The 17,410-nt window shown below is 37.1% G+C and overlaps 1 protein-coding gene across 5 annotated transcripts in view; it reads right to left on the reverse strand.

Moving 5' to 3' along the window:
• Nucleotides 1-15,342, reverse strand: part of traf6 (TNF receptor-associated factor 6) — a 29,354-nt gene extending 14,012 nt beyond the window's left edge. For 4 of the 5 annotated variants that reach the window (XR_013203690.1, XR_013203688.1, XR_013203689.1 and 1 more), the window contains exons 1-3: nt 9,869-10,225; nt 8,904-9,202; nt 7,773-7,923 (exon numbers count right to left, since the gene is read on the reverse strand). Coding sequence is in view for 2 of the 5 variants with exons in the window: in XM_077229367.1 (XP_077085482.1) it covers nt 7,773-7,923; nt 8,904-9,202 (450 nt within the window). In the remaining 3 variants the exon portion in view is untranslated. Of the gene's footprint in view, nt 1-7,772; nt 7,924-8,903; nt 9,203-9,868; nt 10,226-15,329 lie in introns of those variants that run through there. The other variant, XM_077229368.1, reaches the window with a different exon arrangement.
• Between the last annotated feature and the right edge of the window lie 2,068 nt (nt 15,343-17,410).

The following is a 17,410-nucleotide window of genomic DNA, read 5'->3' on the forward strand; positions in this document are numbered from 1 at the left end:
AAATTTCTGCAAAAATAACGATCGACATGCTTGTTTGCTTTGTGGCCCCTTTAAATACAGTTGTAAAAAAGACCACGCGTTCGATCTACGTCAAAGCATCAGAGCGTCCACGAATCTTTCCACGGCGTCGCTGGCAGGGCGGCGAGAGCGAATTTTGCCACTCTTGCCGGCGGCGGTGTGAACGTACAGTTAAAAACACATAGGCCTAGCAAACTGAAAAAAAGTGCAATCTGTCATGACACATAAAAGAGCCACAAAATAGTAGGCCTATTTATGGTTTAATTTTCTTTGACTGACCAAATTTGAAAGTTGAGACTTTATTAAATGTTACCTTCTTGGTCCTGTCTGTCAGCGTGTTGTCAGTGTCATCTATGTATTTTTCACGACATTAATAGCTATAAGCACATACTTGCAGCAGTCTCGCACGCGCTTAGAGCTCGTGTGAATTGCACGTATAAAATGAAGTTAAGGAACAACCTCGTCCTCGATCCATTCAGCAAACGCAACATAGGTCACTGCATTTCACTGCGCTTCGTGACATTTTTACCTTTTGTGCGAAGGAGCCGTTCGCCGGAGATGTGTTAAAAGACAGCAGAGTGCATTCATGATTATTAGGCTGTCGGTATAATAATCATCCTGGCGTCGGGTCTGAGTGAGTCATTTACTCTTTAAAATAAATAAATATTTGGTCGCACTAGAAGGAAAAATGGTCGCAAAATGCAACCAATTGGTCGCAGTCTTGAGCCCTGTTCTAATAAATAACAAGATATTAAGGTCAGAATGTTAGGTTCTGTAACAGATTTTTTTTCTTGTATTTTTTTTTAACCATATTTAAGAACCTGGGGCCAGATTCCTAAAATATTCTTAAGCAAGAAGTTAAAGGGGACCTTTTATGCAAAATTATTTTCCCCTTAAATCTGAAATAGTAACTTAAAATGAGCCTTTCAGGAATGTGCTCCAATGCAATGTCACATTGGAACAGGCCCCGCCCATGACCGGCTTAGCTCCTCCCCTGAGTGAGCTGTACACAGTCCAGAGCATTTAACAGCAGCATTCAAGTAAGAAATGTATTCTTAATAAAGCTATTAAAGTTATTCAATCAAGAGCAGTGAGTGATTTTTCGTTTTTCTTTTGTTGTTTAAATTCATATTAACATTATACAGCAGTAGGTAGTGTTTATTATGCTGCTGTCACTTTACTACACATGCAATTTTTTTACTTGATGTTTACATTCACTGACATATCCGAATGTGTTTGTAAACTTTGTGTGTTTTTTAGGAGTGCGCCGATCCGATACTCAGTATCGGTATTGCTCCGATACTAGCAATATTTGCCGGATCGGGTATCGCCAGACGAGACCATCCAAATCCGATCCGATATTGTATAGCCTACGAATGTTACCCTGATAGCAATAGACTCCGGGGCGGATCCGCCCTCAAGCCGCTAGGTCCGCTGTTCTTTCAGACTCAATTCGGTCATGCGCACAGAATATGCCCCGCCTCCTGACAGCTAGGGTTGTAACGGTATACCGGTATGGCGGTTTATCGCGATATTGACTTGTACGATTATCATATCGTGAACATTTGCTTATCCACGGTTTTGGAAAAAAAATTAAATCAGATCTCAAATGCGCATATGCAACTTATTTCCACTTGACTACTCCACCTATACATGTGCACTGGAGAAAATGTCTGAGATTGAGGCTGCGAATTCTTCGAAAAAAAAGTTAAAATCTGCAGTGTGGGAATACTTTGGGTATCCGAAAAACGAACGTGGGTTTTTCCTTGAAGATTGATATCCAGTTGTGTCCAGAAATATGGACGAAGAGTGGCTGCAAAATGAGGAAATATGTCAAATATGTTCTCCCATATTCGCGAAATCCTTCCCTCCCTGCAGATAAAGTTCCATTTATAACTTAAGTCCATATTATTTACGTGTTGCTAAGGGGATTTTCAATATAACGCAGATGTCACGTAAAATGCGCGATTTGATAGATGGATGAATAAATCTAAAATATAGCTGTGCAATAAATAAAATCGCTATATGAGTGTGTCTATTAAACAGCGCAAAAAACTGTAAATCTATATTCTGCTTGTTCAGCGTGTCTGTGTGAATGAGCAGCACCGTTTCACCTAGTATATACTCAAGTATGTGGGACGTTCATGGTGTTTAAAGCGTCTGCCGTCTCACTCACTATATAAGGACGTGAACACATGAACATATCCAGAGCTGCTCTGAGAGAACTAAATAAGCATTTCATAATTTTGTTGAAAATAATCATTGTAAAATACACTCTGACTGAAACTCATAGGAGTTTAGTACAACCTGTCAAAATAAAAATTATCTTAAATAATAATTAATAAATTAAGAATTTTATTAATTCAATTGATCAAACATGTTTGTTCAAATGGGAGATCTGCAGCTTTATTTTTTCTTTCTTATTTTTTTCAAAAGGTAGATTAAAAAAGTTTGTTTTAATAAACCATATGTTCAACCAAAAAACCCTATCAGTTTTCATTAATTTAAGGTTCATTGCAGCTGATAATAATAATCATTGTTTAATACCGTAAACCGTGAAACCGTGATATTTTCTGAGACTATTATCATACCGTGAAAATCTCATACCGTTACAACCCTACTGACAGCGCACTGTCAAGTCGCGGGCTCGCTACAGACGCTGGGCGGACCCGCTGACCAAACGCGCCTATTTCAACTGTCACCGTTATCACTGAATCCCACACTGTGAAAAACCTACAACAGCAGTTCGAGTCGGCAAACACGGAACACGGTAAGAATAGTTTAAATATGCTTTAATTGTACAGTGTAATATTACCGTTCATACTGTACGTGTACAACATGATTTTATTTCTGAAATGATTGTGTAAAACCATAACTTAGTTACCGTTAGCAAATGGTCATTAGATTTAGCCGAGATTTGAGTAAAAATGTTTTTGGTAATTAATAACTGGGTAAAAAGCTTTTTTTGGATGGAATTATTTCTCTCTGGGAGGTGAGGTGATTTAATGTGATTTAACGTTTGCTCTATTTTTATCAAACCCTGAGCACATTATTTTCTCCCCTTTCCAGTAAAATGTCAGGCGAGAAATTATCATGTTAGGCCTAACGTTACCTAATACCTTTTACACGGAATGTCTAGTATAAAGTTATAAATAGTTTGTGTCGATTTTTGTTTCATTTTGACAGTTCCATCACCCCATGTAATATACATAATTAATACAGGTCCTTCTCAAAAAATTAGCATATTGTGATAAAGTTAATTATTTTCCATAATGTAATGATAAAAATTTAACTTTCATATATTTTAGATTCATTGCACACCAACTGAAATATTTCAAGTCTTTTACGGTTTTAATACTGATGATTTTGGCATACAGCTCATGAAACCCCAAAATTCCTATCTCAAAAAAATAGCATATTTCATCCGACCAATAAAATAAGTGTTTTTTTAATACAAAAAAAGGCAACCTTCAAATAATTATGTTCAGTTATGCACTCAATACTTTGTCGGGAATCCTTTTGCAGAAATGACTGCTTCAATGCGGCGTGGCATGGAGGCAATCAGCCTGTGGCACTGCTGAGGTGTTATGGAGGCCCAGGATGCTTCGATAGCGGCCTTAAGCTCATCCAGAGTGTTGGGTCTTGCGTCTCTCAACTTTCTCTTCACAATATCCCACAGATTCTCTATGGGGTTCAGGTCAGGAGAGTTGGCAGGCCAATTGAGCACAGTAATACCATGGTCAGTAAACCATTTACCAGTGGTTTTGGCACTGTGAGCAGGTGCCAGGTCGTGCTGAAAAATGAAATCAGATGAAAGCATGAAGTTCTCCAAAATCTCCTGATAGCTAGCTGCATTGACCCTGCCCTTGATAAAACACAGTGGACCAACACCAGCAGCTGACATGGCACCCCAGACCATCACTGATTGTGGGTACTTGACACTGGACTTCAGGCATTTTGGCATTTCCTTCTCCCCAGTCTTCCTCCAGACTCTGGCACCTTGATTTCCGAATGACATGCAAAATTTGCTTTCATCCGAAAAAAGTACTTTGGACCACTGAGCAACAGTCCAGTGCTGCTTCTCTGTAGCCCAGGTCAGGCGCTTCTGCCACTGTTTCTGGTTCAAAAGTGGCTTGACCTGGGGAATGCGGCACCTGTAGCCCATTTCCTGCACACGCCTGTGCACGGTGGCTCTGGATGTTTCTACTCCTGACTCAGTCCACTGCTTCCGCAGGTCCCCCAAGGTCTGGAATCGGTCCTTCTCCACAATCTTCCTCAGAGTCCGGTCACCTCTTCTCGTTGTGCAGCGTTTTTTGCCACACTTTTTCCTTCCCACAGACTTCCCGCTGAGGTGCCTTGATGCAGCACTCTGGGAACAGCCTATTTGTTCAGAAATTTCTTTCTGTCTTACCCTCTTGCTTGAGGGTGTCAATGAAGGCCTTCTGGACAGCAGTCAGGTCGGCAGTCTTACCCATGATTGCGGTTTTGAGTACTGAAACAGGCTGGGAGTTTTTAAAAGCCTCAGGAATCTTTTGCAAGTGTTTAGAGTTAATTAGTTGATTCAGATGATTAGGTTAATAGCTTGTTTAGAGACCCTTTTCATGATATGCTAATTTTTTGAGACAGGAATTTTGGGTTTTCATGAGCTGTATGCCAAAATCATCAGTATTAAAACAATAAAAGACCTGAAATATTTCAGTTGGTGTGCAATGAATCTAAAATATATGAAAGTTAAATTTTTATCATTACATTATGGAAAATAATTAACTTTATCACAATATGCTAATTTTTTGAGAAGGACCTGTATATAATACTGTACGTGTGTGTGTGTGTGTGTGTGTGTGTGTGTGTGTGTGTGTGTGTGTGTGTGTGTGTGTGTGTGTGTGTGTGTGTGTGTGTGTGTGTGTGTGTGTTCTGTTTCAGCTTACAGTTCGTTCAAGTGCTAACTTACCAGTCTGATCTACTGTTTCATCTCCGAATATCTGAGTAAAGTAAGATTTAATACTTTTCCAACTTGATTTAGCCAGATATTTTGTCAAATACTGACACTGGTCCCCACTACAGCATTTAACACTGTACTGGTTTGGTTACTTATTGTCGATGCCTGCTGTATAATTATTTTTGAAAAAACTCTACAAATTTAGTTAATTTCCACAACTCACTGTTGCAATCTGAATTTTGTGTTTCTGTAACGTTTCTTTTAGACAAAATGAATAGAAAAAACAAAACAACCTGGTAGCTTCAATGTGATTTCATGACATTTAATGAAAATCTGCTTGTGTATTACAGGTGCTGTGAGAAAGAGCCATGTCTCCCGTGCCGCCACCGATGACGACATTACAAAACATGTAATCCGGTGGTTCAACCTGGCATCAGATAGGGGAAGCTCAAGGAGCCGTCCCACCTGTCAGCAAACCTTGACCCAACAGTAGTGAAAAAAATACTTTATCATTTTAGTGTATTGTTTTTCACTAAATTAAAAATGATGTTCTTGGAACAATTCATGGTTGATTTCATTTTTTCTGTAATGTCTATTCAATTTGTACATGAATAAAACTATTTTAAAAAAAATAGTAAATACATTTAAAGTCTGTAATAGCCTATTTTTTAATTGTTACTGGCTAAAAATTATCAATGCTTAATGATTTCATGTTTTATTCATATTAATAAAGGCAGATACATTAATAACTATTCAAGCTTTTATAGAGCAATCCAGTCTATCTAATGTTCGTCCACCATTAGATTTTAAATATATCTGTAGCTATAGTTTTGGCCAGATAATTGGGAACTGAAAGGTTTCCTGACCGAAATGAACGGGTCCAGATAGGATCCGCAGCGGATACGCTGCTTCATAAACGGGTCCAGATCGGATCCGCGGCGGATAAGCTGCTTTATCAGCGGATATGGGTAGGGTCTGCCGCGGATCTGGTCTGGATCCGCAATCATTATCTGTTCCGGATACATTGCGCTGTGCAAGTGGACTCCATTCCGGACCCGTTTTGCAGATCCGTTCCGGAGCTTGTGGTACCTCCGCGGCGGATCCGGTCTGGAGTCAGTTTGCTATCTGGGTATTGTTATACAACACAAAAGGCACAAAAACATTATAAAGCACTATAATGTTTTCGTGTACTGTATTCCAAGATTTCTGAAGCCATTACATATAGTTTAATGTGAGGTACAGATTTAAATCGTTAAATTAATCTTCACCTCCCTCCGCTGCGGCTGTCAGTCATTCTCAGCACTCAAACAGCGCGTCGCGCTCGGGTAAAACAGTCAACACGATGAAACTCTCTCCAAGATGAGTCAATGTTCCTATTATTATACTGTAGATATGTAGATAAAGGTCTATGGTTTGCATAAAAGGACTTTAACGTGCTGGAGTTTCACATGTTACTTTCAACCGGGTGTCTATTAGATCACAACACAACTCCTCAGTGATCACAACACTGGAGTAGAGAGCGATATAATTGCTCTTCACACGCACAATAACTGAAATTTAAAACTGTTAAAAGGCTCAAACTAATGAATAAATAAAGAAATATATGTATATCTTACTTTTGTGCTTTGAACTTTTCAATGCGACGCGCGCCGTGACTCCATGTTGCTTCGAGCGCATCATTCTGCGCACGGGAAGCGCATAAGCGTTTCGTGCCGCTCTGAATTTGAGCCTTTCATATTACAATACTTTTGCGCAATGGCAGTTTATTTATAGCCTTAGTTGTTCTGTCCAATCTATGTATCATATGTTGCTGCTTCATTAAAAAGTTGAATAATCCCAGTCTCTTCCCCCCAGTGAGGCATACAGATACAGTTTATTAGGTAATTTGGCACTGTTTTTTTAATTATTATTTTAGTATTGGATCGGATCGGTATCGGCCAATACTGAGTCCCAGGTATCGGAATCGGTATCAGAGGCAAAAAAAGCGGATCGTGCCACCCCTAGTGTTTTTAACATAACCTTCTGTGTATTTGACAGTTAAAGCGCAATTAGATGTGAAAGAGAAGTTAGTTTAATAATCACGGATGCGTGCACCAGAGTAAATTCCAGAGTAAAAGACTACACAAGTGCAAACTAGTAATGCATTCTTAGTCAGAGGTAGCATTCAATAAAACCTTGAAGCCTTAAAAACACATATGCCTAGCTAACTGAAAACAAGTGCAATCTGTCACGTGAGTGAGTCATTTACTCTTTAAAATAAAATACTTTATTTTACTCAAGACTGCTCTTATGAGGACACTCGACAAAACAGACAGTTTAGCATACTTTGTGTGTTATGGTTCGTTCAAGCCCGAAAGAGAACTCGATACTGACGCACATTTTTTTTTTGGTTGTGTCGCCTTGCACTTCTGATAGTCTGAGGAGCCACTCGTGTTGCTACTACTCTCCGGCGCCACCATCTTTGTTTTGGGTCTGACGAATCGACGTGCATATTTTGCGTCGACTAATCGATGACGTCGACGCGTTGTCCCAGCCCTATAGTACGTTAATAAATGTAAGTTTAAAGTGGCTGCTCCTGCTCTTCTGTTATAAATAAAGTGGAAAGATACAAATTTTTTTTTTTTTTTTAATTCCATTGGTCGTCTTTGCATCTGTTTGTTTGAAGTTTGAATCAGGTCCCTGTTCAGATAGAATTAGCTAGGTGGCGCTGTCACATAAAACTAGGGTCCTAGAAATGCAGTCCAAGAACTGCAGTCCTTAAACTAGATCCTCTGATACTGCAGGAGTAGAGTATTGGTCACACCAGCAAATTTACCTCCAGTTGGCGCAACTCCATTTTATCACTGCATCCCACATTAGAACATCTGATGGTGAGCGAGAGGATCTCTCGTTTGGCAAAGTTATCAGGGAAGAGCTGTTCCTCGAGCAGCACCTCATTGTCAACTGGACATTTTTGCCCCGTGTCCCTGCCAGGCAGAATTAAGTGTTATATTTTACATTTTTAATACTGTAAAGCCTGGCATATGAGATAATGGTCAGAAAAATCCATGAATCCATAAATAAATGGAGCAGTTTATTAAATCTTTAGACAAAAAAAAAAAGGTTTGCGTATATTTGTTTTTTGTTGAGTATCATATTTGATACATCAGGCTTTATGGCTCATATAGTATATGGGAGAATATGGAGTTCAAATCTGAGGAGGAAAAAAACACCTAAATTTTACTCTGAGGCTCAAACTATCACCCACAAATCTAAATTCAGTCATTAATTACTCACCCTCATGTCGTACCAAACCCATAAGTATGTATGTTTAATGATCAATGTATATGTGAATAAAAGCAGTCTGTTCATAAGTGATCGTGTTTCTTCAGAAAATTTGGACTAATCCACTCAATTCATATGGATTAGTTTTACAATCTTTATGAACTTTTTGAAGCGTCAAAGTGGTAGTAGCTCCATAGCTGTCTATGGAGGGACAGAAAGCTTTCAGATTTCATCAAAAAGATCTTCACTTGTGTTTCGAAGATGAACAAAAGTCTTATGGGATTGGAACGATATGAGGGTGAGTAATTAATGACAGAATTTTCATTTTTGGGGAAATTATCCCTTTAAATAAGTTGCTCCAGTCAAGTAGGTGTTCATCTTGAAACACTACTAACAATAAAAATAATTTTGTTTTCTTCATAAAAATCATTAAAGAATTCACAGCAAAAAGACATGTGAACCATGACCTAATGATGAACGTTTTTAAGAATCAGCTAAAATGACTTTGACTTAAGAAAGTATAAACTATCAATCAGACATAAGAATGTAGTAGATTGTGTGCAACAGGTTTTGCAGCGAAGTTTTGGTCATGTTGATAATTTAGAGGCTGTAGCAATTTGCGTATCAAATATGATACAGTAGGCTTCACAGGGTCAATTTTGAAAGTGACAAATACACTAACCTGATGGACTTCCTGATGCACAAGTTGCAGAATCGATGTCCACATGGTGTCTGTACTGCCGAGCGGAGACCCATTAAACAGATAGGGCACTCATACTTGCTCTCTAGTGGAGGGTCAAACTCTACATCATAGCCTTGCTGGTCTGGGGGGATACTAGAAGAGACACTGATTGTGGAGGGGTTCTCTGTTGGGCTCAGATACGAATCTCCCCCTTTCTCCATGGCTATTGCACAACTGGAGTATTCGCCCTCACAGCAGCCATCATCGAGGCTGGGCTTCTCCATGTCGTTGCAAGCCATCTGTAATCACATCAAGAGAGTGTTATATGTTGATGTGTGAAAATAATAGATAATCGTCCATACACATATAACAGCAAAACACAAATCATATATGATCTGGATGTTACACAGAAATTTACCTCTAGGTTTTCAAAACATCGACATATATGCTTTCAAAGTCTTAATTGCACAGAGGATGTGGTCATAAAACAGATATTAACGTTAGGTGGATTTCCGCTATACTAATGCAAAGAGGGAAGGCATGGGATGAGAAACTACAGGCCTATTGATGTATTATTCATCTTTAAACTACTGTTTCCTCACGAGTCTGCTGGGCGGGGCTGATTTGTGGGAGAAACTTTTCTCTCTTAACAAGTGGAAAGGTACTTTTTTAATCCAAAATACCCACATTGCACATCATAAAAGTAAAATGTACATCTGTAAAATGTTAAACTTATGTTCCATCTACATATTGAACTAAATTCAAAGTCAATAGGAGTAAATAAGCGAAATCAGCTAACCAGTCACAACCGACGTTTAACTTTATTTCAGCAACTTTCCTGCCATCGCCTGTGAAACACACATTCTAACCTGACATTATTGTTGTTATAATACCACAAACGTCTTGGTATAATATATGATTCGAGAGTAGATGACAATCTTCCGTGATAGTTTTAATTTACATACCCTGGCTCGGTCCGGCCTCGCTGTCTACTACAGCTTCCTGTATTGACTCCAAACATAAGCGCAACGTCACTGGCCCAAAACTCCCCTTGTAACTCTCTGATCCCAGACCTGCGCTCCCAACCGTATCCTCGCGAGAATCACCGCGATGTCGACGTCCCTGTTGGCCAGTACCAGAGCCATAGAGAGAAAGAGTTGCGACACGCTTTGATGTCGCCGCTATGGCTGTCACGTGGTTCATGTAAGCCCCAATAGTTCCAAAACATACGCTGGCTGTCATGTTCTTCTATGGGACAGACAGCAGCGATTACATTATTGAACGGTAAATATAAAATAAAACACACACCCAAGTACTTTTTCAGCTGTTACTGCATTATTGCATTAAGTTAATGTCAGTTTTGCATTTGGAGAGCCAGGGTGACAACGAAATACTGTATATTACTTAGATAAGTTTTAGGTTTTTTTGGAGGGAAAAGCTTAGTGTTCATGTTCGCATGGGTAGTAGCACTGGCTTTAGCGGCTTTCATCTGATGATGGACGTCTCATGATATTTATTTTAGCACAACTGGGCTGTATTAGGCTATTGATCCGTGATCTTGCTTATAAATTCCGATTCAGCCATTAGCCTACCTTCGTGATCACGCAAAGACACGGCAGGCGGTCCGTTCAGAATTCCAACCAACATAAAATATAAATAATTGCGCTGTGCATGTACAAATGAATGATTTAGGAGGGAAATGGACTGCTCCCATAACGTAAAAAGCAACGACTATATTTGCAGCAATGTTCGGTAAATATTAACTTCATAAAATTAAACCGGAGAGATAGTTAATGAGTGAATTAACTATGTTCCTAAATACGTAGCTAAACGTTAACGGGATTCATTTCAGTATGGCTAATGTACCCCTTCATCCTACCCTAATCATAGACTAAACCATTCATCAGAAAACACACACAAATGGGGACATTTAATATTCAATAATATTATTGATCTGCCTTACTTAAGGTGGACGTTGACTCAATTTTCTTTTAGAAACAAACTCTGTTATATTATTTTCATGTTATCACTGTGAAGCTGATTTGATACAATCTGTATTGTAAAAAGCGCTATATAAATAAAGGTGACTTGACTTGATTTGCCAAATACATGTATACGATGGCGTACTGTGTAGCCTACAGTACACATGTATGTATATTTCAATCACACATAACTAACCCTAGCCCATACACATAATATATTAATTGTGTATGTATGTATGTATATATATATATATATATATATATATATATATATATATATATATATATATATATATACACACACATATGTATGAATGCATGTGTATTTATGTAGGCCTATATGTATTACACAAACACACATTTTGACAAATATGCATATATACACACTTAACCCTAACCCATATAAATAAATGAATTGTGTGTGTGTGTGTGTGTGTGTGTGTGTGTGTGTGTGTGTGTGTATATGTGTGTGTATATATATGTGTGTGTGTGTGTATATATATATATATATATATATATATATATATATATATATAATATTATTATCAATAATATTATAAATTATATACATCAGGTTACCGTAAGTAAGCTAACGTTAGTGTCACGTAAGCTATAGCTGCAATTAACCTATTATCTTCCAATAAGCAATAACTAAAACTGGCTACATAAAATTTCGAGGTCGGCTAATGTGTGTAAAAGTAAAAAAATACAGTAACTTCATTAATTTACCAGCGAGCGTACTTCGGAAACACTGAAAATGAATGGGGTTCAATGCTGGAACTATCAGTGTTTGGAACTATTGGCTGCTCCACGACACGCGTTACTTCCGCATTCCAAAGTTCCTATGGCGGTGTATGGGAGTGTCGCAACTCTTTCTCTCTATGCCTCTGGCCAGTACTAAACTGAATATTCAAATCCACGAGATGGCGCGGTTATCTCTTCTTCTTCTTCTTCTTTCGTTTTTTTGGCGCGTTGCATTCTTAGTGCATATCGCCACTTACCTTTGCTGTTGTGCAGTCATGATTTCTTATGATCAGATTTTCCTTATTATTATTTCCTTTGCTTCCTTCTCAAATATCCATCCTTATTTAATTATTTTGGTGCTCCATCTCATTCCATCGCCCATATAGCCCACATGGCGCTGCGTGTCAGCTCCTCCAGACTGGACTATAAAATCTGGAATAGTCCAAAGCATCCTTATTCTATATTCAAATCCTTTCACTTAGTCCAGTACTATATATATATATATATATATATTCTATTAGTATTCTATATCCTACTCTATCTTTATTAAAATCATAACCTAACAAATATGGCAAATCTTTATTAACCTTCCCTCTTTCATTTAAAATACGATATCAATTCCTTTCTTTCCTCATCATACCTTTTACAATCATATATCACATGCTCCACTGTTTCTTTCTCCCCACTCACATAAACCAGTCTCATGAACTCCAATTATAAAGAGCGTTGCGTTCAATCTTGAATGTCCAAGTCTCATCCTAGTCATTATGACCTCTTCTTTCCTATATTTCTACCATTTATGGTTTTCTTAGTATCTACTATTTTTTTGATATTATATAAATACCGCCCCTTATTATCTGTATTCCATTTTTTCCTGCCACTCTTTAATAATATTTTCCTTAACAATAGATTTAACTTCACTTTTACTTAATGGAACATTACAATCTATTTCTTCCCTTTTTAAAGCTTTTTTTGCTAATTCATCAGCAGACTCATTACCAGCTACTCCTACATGCACTGGCACCCAACATAATCCAACTTCTACTCCTTTCCTTTGTATTCGCCTGAAGGGGGTGGATTGGAATCCACTGCTGCTTCAATGTATATGTAATGATTGATTATAATTAAGGTATTAATCAATATTTTTCCTTCTAAATATCAAATGAGTTGAATGACTTCTCTGGAGATTTTACTTTATTTATATAAGTTACCATTGTGATTACTGAAATGTCCTTTTCATGTATTCTTTAATGTCTGTATTTGATATCTGAATGCAGTGCTTACTTATTTAACCCAGCTTCCAGAAAGGAAATAGGGACTTGTTTTGTGTTTGAGAAAGGTCTTCAATGTGTTAAAACATATAGGGGTCATTGAAGCCAATAGTTTAAGGGGCCATTTCTTTGTTAAAGCCTTTCTTTCCAGTTAAGACTAAAGTTTAGCTATCCTTGAGAGAAAGAACGCATTATCTTGATGTTTTGCGAGGACTCTCCTGTTTATAGTGAGAGCCTGGCCAAATCAAACCTTGGAAAAGCTGTGTGCCGGTGTGTGTGTTAGTCTTCTTGGTTACAGGTTAAGGAACCACTGGCATTATTGGAGATTGACTGAGTTGTTGTTCTGGACATGCTGGCGCCCAGCAACCCAAATCTGCGACCTGGAAGGTCATGACGTGCCTAACTTCAGCTGCATAATCGATGGAGATATGCTTCAGTCTATCTGTATATGTGTGGGAAATTACGGTGTTTATCTATTTCATAGCCAATGAGAATCATTCATCCTGTAAGCAATGACGTAGCTTAGACCTTGGAAATGGTATAACTGCTGTGATCTTTGTAACTGTAAGCGGGGCGGCCTACGAACTCCTGAGCGAGTATTGAAGCTGACTTCTGCTGATGAAACTGCAAACTATCTTCAGTAAATATTTTCTTTAATTTTTTATAATTCTGACTCTGGGTCTTCATTCTTCATATCTGGTTCTGGGTCTTTAACTGTACACCCCTTACACGCCATAATAATGAAAATATTTCGCACATCAAATCTTCTCTAGAAGTACAATGAGTAACTAGTGATGTTAAGACAGAAGCAGAGTCAGGGCATATCACTATTCTGTCTGGCTTCACCTCCTCTACCCATGTTAATCCTATTATAATAGCGACTATTTCCACGATGTATATTGACAATTTAGATGTTAGTCGTTTAGATATTGATATTTTAAACTCTGGAATATACACTCCTATTTATGTAATCCCAGTTCTTCGATCTAGATCCGTGAGTATAAATGTGCATACTTGCATAGAATCTTTCCTCTATGTACTTATTAACTTGGTACTTAATCGTACCCCTTTCCTCCCATTCCCGTTTCTTGTCTAATATTCCTAAATCAATTTTAACCTCAGAGATAATCCATTTTGGAACCTCTCCCCATACAGGTGACACACTACATTCAATATTTGCAATCTGATATTTCTCTGCTAACTGGTTTATCTTCCATCCATATCCTCTCTCGATACTACTTAAGTAGGCCTACTCCCAACAACTATTTAAAATATCTTTAGCTATACTTTGTCCAGTGTAACTCTTTAAAGATGTCCAGAATACAAAAGACAATTTATCTCTTCTTAATTTCAACGGCACTTCATTTTCTTCTAATAATGCATTGACTGGTGTTGCTTTAATTGCTCCTAAACATATTCTAAGAGCTCTATATTGTTTTCTATCTAGACTTCTTAATAGTGATTCTGAAGCTGACCTATAAATCATTCAACCATAATCAATAGTTGATCTGATCAAGGCTTGATATATTGTTATCATTGAGTCTCTTTCTGCTCCCCATTCTTTCCCAGCTATTCCCCTAATCACATTTAAGATCCTCCTGCATTTTTTTATTAATTTCCTCAAGATGTTTTTTCCAGGTATATATCCCATCTAACCACATTCCTAAATATTTGAATGTTTTAACATGTTCTAAAGGTTTCCCATACAATACTAATTCAATATCCTTAAAATCTTTTTTTCCTACTGAATATCATATAACATGATTTACTAGTTGACATTTTAAAACTCCATTCTATACTCCATTCTTCCACCTTTTTAATAGCTGTTTGCATACCTGAAATCACTTGCTTTGTATTTCTTCCTCTCTTCCAAATAGACCCATCATCAGCATACAATGCACATCCCACACCATATCCCAAATTGTCAAAAATATCATTAATCATAATATTAAAAAGATTTGGACTTATAACACTCCCTTGAGGAATGCCATTTTCTGCCTTATAAATGAATGACTGACACACTCCCACTTGAACTACAAATGTTATTTCATACAAAAACTGAGACAACCAATTATACATATTTCCGTCTATTCCTATCCTTCATGCTTTAATTAACAACCCTTCTCTTTTTATACCGTGTCATACGCTTTTTCTATATCAAAATACACTACTGCCATCATTTTTTTCATAGCTATTGTCTTCTCTACTTCTCGCGGTTACCTCTGATTCTAAAGCAGAGAAGTTATTCACCAAGGTGACAGCAGCAAATAGTAAAGAAGAACCTCTATACTCTTTGACAGCAGTGTCAGTAAAAGAACTTGCTTGAGATCATTACATTTCTCTTCGCTATTTTAGTAAATTGTAAAAAGAAAAAAGAAAAAAGAGAGAGAGATTAAATTTATTTGTGTGTGTTTATTATAAATGCTCACTCATCATGATGCTCATCCAAGAGTTGGGTTGCTCCACATGATAACTTAAATGAAAGGTAACACAGTTGACTGACCAACCACATGGCATTTTCTTAATCCGGTTAACCTCACATTTGAATAGGCTATAGACTATAGGCCTATTTGAATTAAAATCATAAACAAATCAAACCCTAACGATATACCCAACATAGGCTGTGTCCCAAAGGTTGCAGCCTCTTAATTGGGACAAAGCTATAGTTTACAGTCATTCGTTTACAGTTACAATCATTATAGGCATATGCTCATTGACAATGGGTTGTTGTAGATAAAATACTGAGGTAAAAATAAGAGAGGACACTTACAATAATGTTTAAAATGTCCATCACATAAAAATTATGTTATAATAAACCATTTGTTAGTTGCGGGGGTTGTTTGGTAAGTATATTTGACAGAACACAATTGCCTATGTCTTAACCCATAAGAACCCAGACCAATTTCCCCTTGTAGGAAAATTATGGGGCATATAAAACAGACTAAATGGACCACTTAAAACATGTTTCTGCCGTTGTTTTTAAATAAACCACTCTTTGTCAAAGATCTGTAATGTTACATATATGTCACATTGGGCGTTTATGATACATTTTTAATGTTACATATATGTCACATTGGGCTTTTATTTCTCATTTGGAAAAAAAACATTTTTTGTCAGTTTTCTTGCTAAATAACAGTTTTTTCTGTTTATTTTCTTTTCCACAAGATTTTCAAAATTATAACTTTTCTGGGAAGATAAATTAAAATAAAAACTTTTTTCAAAATTAATAGTTTTTGCATTTTATTTGCTTTGCCATATATTTCAAAAACACATAACTGTGACCTTTTCAGGTATACGGTTTAATCAGAAATACATTTTTAGATTATTTTTTCACAACCCGAAAATGTGCAAACTGAATAAAAATAAATAACTACCTCACACTGGAGGTCAACATGTTGAACATGCATGTAGTGCAATACCATTGCAAAATTCTACCTTTTCAGGTATACGGTTTAACCAGAAATAAATGTTTTGCTTATTTTTTCACAACTCGAAAATGTGCAAACTGAATAAAAATAAATATGGTGTTTTATACCAGATGTTGCATACCTGTTTTAGTTACAGGTATGCAAAATATTTTCAAAATACATTTCATTAAAAGGGTAAACCCTAAATCAACTTATTTTAATTAATGATCTGTAAGACTGGGGCCTCTGACGTCAGAGGGTACCAGCTAATCACACCCTTGCCTACAGAGAGATGTGTCGCAGGTGCACGCCCCCCTCCGCTGGGCTCTGCCCACTTTTCCAGAATTTTTCAAATATTGCCAGTGGGTGGAGTCAGGCTCTGACCAGGTGTTTAGTTACCCTTTAACAATGTTATTAATTTGACATTTTTTTGTTTACTAGGTTAAAATATGCTTTGAATTGAGCAGCAGAATATATATAGCACTAAAATAATTGAATCAGCTAAATAATTTGAGCAGCTCATTACCATTTTTCTTAATGTGACACATACGTCACATCAAAATTCCACCTACTGTTTTAAGGTTAAAAGCCCGATGTGACACGTATGTCACCACAACATTTTCAAAACTTGTTTTATATCAATTTGTTCAAAACATGTTTTAAAATCAGGTCAAGTGTAATCTAGAATATGTTATTAAAACATTAGAATTGTTGCATGTGTTGAAACGTACCTTTAATAACAAAAAAAAGTGTTTTAAAAAATTGCTGACACTGCAACATGTGCACACGAGACAGGCCACCATTTTGGAAATGTTACCATGGCAACAACAATGCACACATTGTCGCATGACTTAACCTGGGTGTTCCTTAAATGTCCCTTAGGGACTTCCTGGGTTGAAAGTGAGGTATAATGCTTTAAAAAGACCTTTCCAGATAATCACCAGTGTTTGTGACACCCACGTCACAGCGGGTTCTTATGGGTTAAATAGGAGAGCTGGAATTATCCACTGGTCATTCTAATAAAAAAAAAAAAAATTAAAAAAAAAAAAAAAAAAGAAATATATATATATATATATATATATATATATATATATATATATATA

This window comes from Siphateles boraxobius, unplaced genomic scaffold (assembly GCF_051911475.1).
Source record: "Siphateles boraxobius isolate OS27281-9 unplaced genomic scaffold, OSU_SipBor_1 130, whole genome shotgun sequence".
Classification (NCBI taxonomy): Eukaryota; Metazoa; Chordata; class Actinopteri; order Cypriniformes; family Leuciscidae; genus Siphateles; species Siphateles boraxobius.